At 38.7% G+C, this 11,142-nt stretch overlaps 1 protein-coding gene across 1 annotated transcript; it reads left to right on the forward strand.

Moving 5' to 3' along the window:
• The first annotated feature begins 930 nt into the window (after positions 1–930).
• LOC124256878 (monocarboxylate transporter 14-like) lies at positions 931–10,889 on the forward strand. Its single transcript, XM_046690847.1, has 6 exons — positions 931–1,048; positions 7,283–7,497; positions 7,916–8,059; positions 8,637–9,668; positions 10,123–10,173; positions 10,545–10,889. The coding sequence occupies exons 2-6, from the start codon at positions 7,299–7,301 to the stop codon at positions 10,604–10,606; spliced, it is 1,488 nt and encodes a 495-aa protein (XP_046546803.1). The 5' UTR covers positions 931–1,048; positions 7,283–7,298; the 3' UTR covers positions 10,607–10,889.
• The last annotated feature ends 253 nt before the right edge of the window (positions 10,890–11,142 follow it).

The following is an 11,142-nucleotide window of genomic DNA, read 5'->3' on the forward strand; positions in this document are numbered from 1 at the left end:
GATGCACTTGGGAGAAGGCTTCGTGGTCTTAGGAACCAACCTCAAGATTTGCAGGAACTTGGCGCTGCCTTGCAAGAGCAATGGCGCAGAGTCGATGAGGAGACGGTGTTTGGCAGTTGTGAATGCACGGGGCGGCCATACACGATATTGAAATGAGAAATTTCGCATTTTTATTCTTGTGACTTGACATTCTGTCTACCCATGTTTTGGAACGGCGTTGTAGCCTAATGGAACTGATTATGGCATTGCCAGTGCATCGAGTACATCACACAGATCGCAGCAATGAAATAATAACAATTTAACCATCTTACCATCTCTTGTTCTTTTATAGTGTCCTGAAGAAAGAATGTGAAGTTTCTTATTTGACTCAGTATATGATCAAAACTGCAAATTGTGGGAATACGTACACATGATTCAGTCTAAAATCGTGATTTTAATAATGCATGCCTTTTGGCATGATTTAGCCAAGAGACATTATTATTCCATGGTAGCCCTGCGTACTTAGTTAATTACCTGTGTGGGAGATGTTTACAGGATATTTACACACACACACACACACACACAGAGGTACACTAGTGTGTGAGCGTGCGTGCATGCGTGTAGTTCACGTACACCATTGTGACAAAACTATGGATGCGTTTAAAAGAGAATGCAATGGGTGAAGTTTAAACCTGGTGTGTAATATATACCCATTACCTATGTTAGAATCCCGTGTAAGACAGCAAGCAGCTTAATACACCCAGCATGGCTAAGCTTTTCGCCTTCAGTTTGAACCAGCCATCCCTGCACAGTCAGTGGACTGTCCTACACTTACCATATCACGGCTACAGCACAATGGGATAGCTTGCAGTTATGTTACACACAGATCAAATATAATGTAGAAGCACACACTGTTTTATCTACACCATTCATTCACAACACTTCCATCAACCCGGCACCTTGACACACTTTACCACCGTATACACTAGGCGCATGTTCATCAGCTATTCTTCAGCTGTAGACAGCTGCAGGTCATCTGGGGGTCACTGGAGCAGATATCACGTGAGAGGTAGGTGGCAACTTTTTAATATCACGCATAGAGAAACACTTACTGTTATACCTGTCAGTATTTGTTCTGTATGTAGTATGATCGGTGGGCCGTGTATTAGAGCTGGTGTACATTTACCGCGACTCTAATTCAAGAAACGAACGAACACAGAACCTATACGTTTTTCTCAATTGCACAACAATCAGCGTTGTACCTTTTCACACACACAGTAGTTTCTTTTGGCTTGTGTACAGCTGAACATGTGGCGTCTTGTGCATGTTTCATGTAAACATATAGAATATATATGTCACGGGTGACGTTAAATAATAACTCACTCACTCACTATGTCACGGGCTTATACCACTGCACTATTAAATAGGTCACTGTTACACCTCATATCAAAATGTTTGAAAGCAGGGGGACCTAATGTTCAATTGCTGAAAGCGGACTGGAATCGCCTGCAGCAAACGTGTAATGAACGTCTTCTGAAACGGACTATAGGTCGCACCTGGCAAACACGTCAATTTGGCTCGGTACCAAGAGTGTTTTATAGCTCCGTATGTGGTATTTTTAGTGTCCCCAGGCTCGGGTTCCAACACAAATAGAACTTCTACACAAGAGCTCTTTACAAACACGACCGAACACTCGGGTGGCAGCAGAGACCATATATTGTCTCTGGTGGCAGGTACTGGGCAAGTTTAATTCCGGAACTGTTACAGGATATGCGAGGCCAAGGGAGATAACTCATTACGCTATAAGCATTAGTTTCGTATTCACATACATAACAGTAATGCATTCAGGAGCTACGCTTCTATAACACGTAATATGTTTTTCGTTAATTTCATGTATTCACATAACAGGAGCAGGTTTAAATGGCTTTCATTCTGATTGATAACGCGATGAGCGCCAAAAAAGGATGAAAACGCTACTGTTAAAACGTAACTGTGAAGTGTCAGATTGCTACCAAGGAACATATTACACCCTTACACATTGTTTTCATGACCAGTTGCTGTTATTCACAGTTACGTATTTTACTTATGTTGTTGATTTTCTTTAGACGAATTCCCTGAGCAGATATTTCATCGATGACGCAATTTTCTTAGTGATGATCTTCAGTGAGGAGAAATTGGGTTTAAGGTCGTGCTTAAGAATATTTCATTCACATGACGACGTGCATGCGTGTGTATGTGTGTGTGCGGCTACTTGTACTAGCCCAGACTTAAAGGTCACATGCAACGTAAAACACAACTTTGCAGATTCTGATACCTTTCGGTATGGACTTACCGAAACAAAGCGTCAAAAATGAAAATTCAACTTTTAAAGTTGAAAAATAACGCGATGAAATAAACCGCGTGAAATCGGAGTTCAAACGTTTCACTTATTTTCCCCCGACTTTTGTGGGGAAAACTGGTTTCAACAGCTGGGCTGCGCTCATAAGAACGTGCGCAGTGAAATAGGTTCGCGCAGCTTGGAAGCGGTTGTCCGGTGAAGTACTCGGTGAAGGCTTTGGTGTGAGCTATTTTTCTAATGTTTTGTTGATATCTCACAGGCGCGAGCTTTTTATGTGTTATGACAGAAAAATCAACTGTTTATATAATTTCATTTGTCTATTTCACCAGACGTTCTTCTTACCGAGTCACTTTCTCAGTTCGATACTTAAAAGCAATGTCACTATTTAGCGTTGACACAATTTCTAACCGTGATATAGATATGTCGTTGTCACAGACAAAACTCAATGTCTTGTTTTATTGACACCCGTGTGTCTGCCTGCCTGTCTGCTAATGACAATATTCAATACACAGCTGCTATCACTGACCATATGCAATTTGAACTTAACACCAATCAGGCTATACACCATAAACAAAATGCATTGATTTATGGCCCGAGTTCGGTCTCTGTCACATTATGTAATTACACAGACAGGCAGGTGTGATACTTGAACACATGACATGTTATGATGTCTGTTGATTGCAAAATGTTATAAACAAAAAATGAGCATGTATTTACAAAACCCAACATCTCTATATATACACACACAATGAGCCGTGAGGGCATCTGCAAATGAACCAGCCGTTACACTTGAGTGCACACCCACCCGCTCTGACTGGGTTCGGTATCCCGGCTGCTTCGTTTCTTGGGAAGTAAACCCAAGTACATAATATTGCACTTTTGATTTGCGATTGTACGCATATAATTTTGTTTATATGTTTTTTCATAATCAGCAATGTATGTTATATGTCATGAATAAGTGATAATTGTGTTTTAATTATGTTTGATTTTTTGGTTGCATGTGACCTTTAAGTTGGTTTTATAGTGCTAGCCCACTGAGATACCATGCCGCAGTGAAGCAAGAATACCCCACTCCGAGCCGACCAGCACGCCCTAGTTGTACCCATTAAAGATCACATATACCCTATGGGGGTACAAATACACAACTCACTAATTGGCATCCTTTTAAATGAAACCCCGTCATTAAAACTACTCATTTCGATCTTTAATTAACTTAAGTCGACCTTTTTGACAACAGTGCACAATTCTCACCCGCGAACGAAATTTAAAACAAGCGGCGCGTCTCTGTGACGTCATATGAGGAACAGATATGAGGGCCGATGCAGAATTCATGTACATTTCAGGGGGTAAATTATCTTATTTACATGTTTGTATCAAGCTGAAATCGTCACAACTGTTGTGAAATATGAAAGCTATATGTTCTCACAATCTACTGTCAATTAATTTTGTCCCCTGCTTTGCCTAGTTTCCGAGTTATAGCTTGTTTTCATAGACGATTCTGTCAAAATCGCTTGGTGTCGCTAGGCCTTATTTGTTCAAACCAGATGCTAGTGATAGTGAAAACGACGATCAGCCTCGGTCATCACGGTTACGGTTAATTTCTTCAACCTAAACAGTGCGACATTAAGAAGGGTGGATGCCCATCAGATGCAGTTATGTGAAAATATCCCCGGTAGTTCTTGTCTCATTGTAATAAATTATCAAAGCAGTGTGAGCTTTTCCAGGTTTTCTAATGCCTGGATGGTATAATGACTGATCCAAATTGATCCAATTTCTGTGTTTTTTAACCTCGATATTTAATCATGTCATGTAAAAATATGACGTCTATTACGTATGATATTAAAAATTGACATTTGAATCATTTGAATCCGTAAACAAAACAACCCTACTGTACCATTGCTGGAAGAATCTGAAAATTTACTTAGGTAAATGGGTACATACAGTTTTAGCACATAGCAAATGGTGAAGTTCTGTTTGTATTCTCGAAACAGTGTCTGCCCATACGTTTTCACATGCAATTAAAATTGCATGCAATACAGCAATTAATACTCCCTCGTTGTAACCCGTGTTAGGTGGTATAAACCTACACATGTTATTTGTCATCATTCACTTGATGGCCAGTTAATGAATTTATAACATGTATGATTAATGGTAACACCACTTAGATTGCCCGACAAAGATTCCCATTTGGCATTTCTTGTGTCTGGAGTAAATACTCAACATTATAAACATCGATCAAAGGATTAACCGACAACACGCTGATTGGTTAATTACTTTTATCTTACACGGCGGTTTTGCCAAAAGGTAGTGTTTATGTATATAGATTTACTAATCTATACTGAATACACTCTGTCGTGTCTGTGTCTGCGGAAAAACAACGTCCTTCTTTCAAAGGATTAACCGCCGATACATTGATTCATTGCTCATTATTGGCTAACTAAATTACTCTTTTTTAGAGAATGGCGGACATTATGCAGTTAGTTGCCAGGTGTGCTATCTTGGGTGACCAATGAGACTATACACTGAAGTGACATACCTGAAACGATATATCACCTTTTTGTATATTAGACTGTTAAAAGACACATCACTTGGAACAGCTGCACCCGCGAACGACGTTTTTGTGGATATTGATGGATACATTCCTCGAACAATGTAATAGCCTGACATTGTTTCTATAACTTTAATCTGTTTTTATTTTAATATTTGCATTTTGTTTCTATTCATTTGTCGTAGCATTCAACAGAATCATTGTTTTCGCCGTGAAGTGTAATGAGACAGACAACATACACTAGGGTGTGTGTGCGAATTATGATTCACATTGGCAAACTATAAAATGTCTAGATATTACAGTCCTGTTATAAATTCACTATACGTATCAGCAGATCGTCTGCTTTTTATTTAGTTTCAAAGTGCATACAAATATGATAATAAACTAATTCGAATTATAAGACCAAATATAAAGACGTACTTGGACTAGTATCTACATACTGGTGAGTGGACGTTAACCACGTGAATGTAGCAAGAAATTTATCGCGCAGTATTGTCACTTTGACCCCCACCTCGCTTCCGTGGAAGAAATCGTTATGTTATAAGTTGTGTCATGCAAAATCCTTTTGGTCTTGATTGAAATACATATTTAACTACGAGTTTTGGTTTCTATCTTGATGAAAACAAACCATAATCTCATAATTTTAACAGACTTTAGCTCGTGACTTTACGATTTTCAAAAATGGCGGCGCCCTGTCGCGAACATCCGCCAATCTGAGGATAAATGCTATTTAGGTTTGTTTTCACCGAGTTACAAAATCAAAACTACTTTCTACTGGTAGTAATATATGTATTTGATTGATAGCCAATAGGATTTTGCATGACATAGCTTATAACATAACAATTTCTCTCGTGGAAGCGAGGTGGGTGTCAATTTAATACTACTTATAGTATAATACTACTTATAGTATAATACTACTTATAGTATTATTGTTACTTCGACCACAACCTCGCTTCCGAGGAAGAAATCGTTATGTTACAAGTTATGTCTTGGACAATCTTTATGGTCATGAATCATATACATATTTTACTACAACTAGTAAGTAGTTTTGATTCTTTAACTTCTGTGAAGTTATCTGAATACAAGTAAGATATCGTTTCAGGTTTCCACAACGCTCGCTTCGCACTCACAAACATAACGCATTTTGCACGAACTGAGAGGTCCTGTGGAAATTTGTGCATGGTGACACCATCACCCGACCCCAAGGAGCAATTGACGACAATGCAACGATTCGGCATGTCGTCGTTGATGTCGAGAAATCATCAAAATGACGAGCTTGCTACACACTTTATATACAACTAACTTAAAGTCCTTCCTCATATGACGTCACTGCAGTGCTCTGGCGACAGAGTTACGTAACCTGTCTGTGGTTTCGTTGGCGGGCGCTAGTGAAGCAGGCGACCTTTTGGCAACTTCTAATTGCTCGGTATTAATTAACCACAAGTTTTTAAAGAATGAATTTGGTGTTCCGCATAAGACTAACCACAAATCTTTCATATGTAATAGTTAAAAGAGTAACGAAAAACAAAGTTTACGTGCCGCGAGTGCCATGCAGGGACCAACAAGTACCATATTTTAATGTCTTTTGGTATGACGCGGTCGGGAATCGAACCGGCGACCTTGATGATCTTTAGTAATTAAATGTATGGAACTTGTCTTTAGAAATCACTTAAATTATATCATTACGACCGTTGTGCCATAGCAATGATAGCTACTAAGTCATTTCCAGAATGAATCTTAAAATGAAACGGGATAAAGGTTTAACACCAGTTCCGCACCTCCTCAGTGTCTTCAGGGATTTGATTGACGTTACGTTTGACACAAATAGAAGCGTTATTAAATATGGAAACTGTATTGATCAACCCACATATCAAAGGAAGGTCTGCATCACAAAACAGCAATAAACTGAATATTCATTCATTCATTCAAACACAACCAAATGTCATTGTACCAGGTGTTCTCAATTACATAAGTGAATTGTGCCAACAAACAAGAAATAAATGTAATGTAAAATGAACCACATTTACAACTTAATAAAAATACTGTAAAGTAATGTCAATGGTGGTAAAAAAACACAGTACAAAGTTAGATTACTGTGTAAGAAGTGTAAATACAATAGCAGGGGTAATAAGATTCAGATAAGTTGATGTATTTACTATATTCACATTGCAGCAACAGTGGACACGCTTTAGAAGTACACCCATTTTGATATCCAGGGTAAAATAAGATTGTCACAGAACCGCTACACTTGCCATGTCCACGTTGAACAACCACAAGAGACATCTTTAAAAAAAAACAGGAAGTAGTAATATGTTAGTCATGAAAGGAGCATGAACGCTAGGAAATAGTTGCTTAAGTTTCAGGAAGGTATATGTTGCTGTTCACTGCTAGTTTATTGGCGTATATATGTCTTTCAGAATACACGACAGAAGCATGGAAGTCTCAAGATCTAATGTTGACCAAGGGTATGCGTGGGTGATCCTTGCAGCTGCCTTCACCTTACAGCTCATGGCTGGAATACTGGCTTACTCTCCTGGTGTCATGAACATTGCGGTGTTGGAGGAAATTGAAAATGATCTGACGAAGACCTCATGGATCGGTTCGATTAACTTTGGAGCTTGCACTTTACTGGGTATATACTATCTGAATGATATGGAAACGCATTCTGACGTATCTGTTTTAAAAATCTTTATGTATCCGGGACAGAATGATGGGTATGATATATTAAGAAGGTGATATTCATTTAATCTTTACAAAGTTGTTCCAAGCAATTCAACTTAAGCTGACAGAGGAATGCTTTAATTAAATTCAGTTGTTTGTCTGTGTTCCATTCGAGGAATCACTTTAACTAAATATTTACCTTCCATACTGCAACTATGTGCACATGTGTCCCTTAGACTTGTAATGATTCGGAGATCATGGGTTCAGATATCGAGAGAACACTTCAAAGTACACTTAAACACCAATTATTCACTTTTTATACATATTTGATAACTGGGGCTAGTTGATTAACATCTATCGGTCTTACAGACATATTGTCATCTCTACAGGTCCAGTTGCTGGCTTGATACAATCCAAAGTTGGTTCCCGTATTACAGCTATGGTTGGTGGTGTTTTAACTCTTGTTGGCATGACGGTAGCTTCATTCTGCAAATCCATATTTGGTCTGGTGCTAACGTATGGCCTTGTATCAGGTATGTTTGTTTGTTCGTTTCTTGTATAATGGCGCATTCAGCAATATTCCAGTTATATGGCGGCTTTATGTAAGTAATCGAGTGTGGACCAGCATGAGCATCGATCTACGCAATTGGGATACGATGACATGTGTCAACCAAGTCAGCGGACCACCCGATCCCGTTAGTCGCCTTTTTACGACACGTATGGGTTGCTGAATACTAATTCTTACCGATATGTACCAGGTATGCGATCTGTCGGGGTTTGCTTAACTTCGCGATTACATTTAACTTTCTGATGCAATTTATGAAGGACTGTGCAAAAACAGTTTAAATATGTTATTTGCAAATGAAAATCACTACTTGGATCAAAGTTGAGTTGCGTGTGTCATTGATAATACTGGCAAATTCTAAGTAAGTATTATATAATGTGTTTTAGAATACAATTGATGAAAGGTTGTTGTTAGCAGCAAAATATCCATATAAATGTTTCTCGCTGTACTGTTGCTGTAAACGTTAATGTGAAATTTGTGCGGAATATTATGTTCAGTATGCTTGCATACATATTTATGATGGGTCTTTTTCCTCTCTTCGACAGGGTTTGGTATTTGTCTGGCCTGCAATGTAGTTGGCGTTGTAACAGGAAAGTACTTTTCAAAGAGGCAAGCAACAGCATTTGGTGTGTGCATTGCTGGTGGAGGCATGGGCCTCTTTGTTGCGGGACCTCTTGTCAGATATCTTCTTAGTCAGTACAACCTAAGTGGGGCGCTTCTTATCCTTGGTGCAATAGAATTCCACATGTGTGTTGCTGGTGTTACCTTGAGACCACTCCGACAGTCTCAAACCGCACTTGTCTTCACAAAAGACTCCTCTTCAGATGACAAAACTGACAAGGATCACGATTGTGCGCAATACGAAAGTGGAAAAGATATACACACGGCACTGGAAAACGAGAGAAAGACTCATGAGATAGACAAACATCCTACACCTTCAGAAAATGAATCTGCTAGCTATCATCAGCAACCATCTGAGGACACTACTAGCCATGTTCTAGAAGTATCAACTTCTGCAGATGATCCTCAATCCTACCATGCGTTTATCTCTTCACCACACAAAGACTGCAAGAAATCAAGAATAAAATCAAATGTATGCAGCGTTTTCAGCGGTTTTAGAGTCCTTAAGGAAACCAGATTTCTTATATATAACATGAGCATCATGTTGTGGACACTGGGTGAATCAGCCGCTATTTTCCATCTTCCATATTATGCCCAACAAAAAGGAAGTTCACCTAATCAAGCGGCAGCTCTTTTCACTGTAATGGGATTTGGAAGTGTCTTTTCAAGAGTAGTTGCAGGAATAATGGCCTCAGATTCGAAAATTCCATACATGATTCTCCAAGTAGGTTTAACTGGTATATCGGGAATGTTGCTTCTGTCGTTCCCTCTTTATTCCTACACATATAACACACAGCTGGTGTTTGGGATTCTGTATGGGACATACAGCCAAGGTGTAAACACTCTGGTTGGTCTTATTGTTCTTGACTTGGTTACACTGAAGGATGTCCCAGTGGCATATGGGTTTGTGTATTACTCGATGGGAGTTGGATACATACTCGGACCTCCATTGGCAAGTAAGTATAACGACCATTCAAAACAGTGCAATTCCCCAAAGGGTGGCTTGTAAAGACATTTAATAATTCGTGTTTCTGGTGGGTGCTTCGTATGGTGAAGGACATGTTTACCCTTTAAACAATACCTATTATCCTGATCACTGATGATTTTTCTTTACAATCGAGTAGCGTTCACAGCTGCTTTTGTTTATTTTGGGCGCAAAAGAATCTGTTTGGGTAGATCTGCAACATTGGTTTATCACTGGCGTTATATTTCACAACATTACATGCATTTCGTACATTTATGTCGAGCCAAATTTTAACATTTTAACATTTCATGGACCTAACATTCCTGCATTATAATCAAATACCCTCGAACAATAAAGAAAAGGACTGTGGATGTGTGTCGAAATTAGGATCCCGTTCCTTTGACATTGTAACGTGCTCATGATTTCTGATTTGTGTTTCATTTCAGGTTGGATTTTCAGACTGAGCATGGTATATGATTTTACCTATGTATTTGCAGGTAAGACAATGTCAAAACATGACAGTTTTTAAAACTGAATTATATAGAAAATCTAATAATCTAACATTTACAGCTTTCTTGTTTTAAGAATAGTATACTTTAGGTAGTGTCTATTTCTTGTAAACAAAACAAAGCCTTGCCCCATCTGGGATATTTGTTTCTAATCAACCTAACCTAATATTTAAACTTTATATAGATCGCTTAACGCCCAGAATTTACTGATGAGGTGTGAACGTTTACCCATTTCATACTAAAGTTTTTTCATGCATTGTGTTTATATGACTGCTAGCTGCGTTGGACTGAGATGTTATCTTACATAGACAGTGCTGTCAAGACTTATGCTTTTCACACCTGTACTACCTTAATTTCAGGGTCGTGCTTGATGGTCAGTTCTATATCTGCTGCGTTAGTAAACATTGTGAAAAGACGGTAGTTCACTTATTCTTCAACGAAAATTGTGATGGTAACCCCTTTTCTATGTTGAGGATGAAATGCATGTACTTTGCACGTCCTCAGTAGAGACCCTGTCTGATTGTTCTGAATGATCAGTTTCCAGACAAGAATGACCTTTGTTGTTCACCACAAGATTCAGCACTATTCCAGCTGCATCATATCATCAAGCTGTCACGGATGGTATTCGCACAAGTCTCCAAAAAACGTATTGCAAAAACTTTCTGTATAACACTGGCAAGTGAATAAGACCACTATTCATACTGCTTGTGTCATTTTTCACCTCGATGAGTTATGTACAAGAAAGAAAACACACGTTTGTGATAGATACATCTCAAAGTTCAAATATCCAAACACAGTATTTCGTGAATACATGTACAATGAAATAGAGTCTATTTCTGTGTCACACGATGCCAGCAAACAACATGTGACCAATGCTGAATTAAACGACATATGACACGATAATAACTGATAAAAGAATAGTCCATCACAAGGGATAACTATTTTAAATCATGAGGG

Source organism: Haliotis rubra, unplaced genomic scaffold, assembly GCF_003918875.1.
Source record: "Haliotis rubra isolate DU_JTF1 unplaced genomic scaffold, ASM391887v1 Scf641, whole genome shotgun sequence".
NCBI lineage: Eukaryota > Metazoa > Mollusca > Gastropoda > Lepetellida > Haliotidae > Haliotis > Haliotis rubra.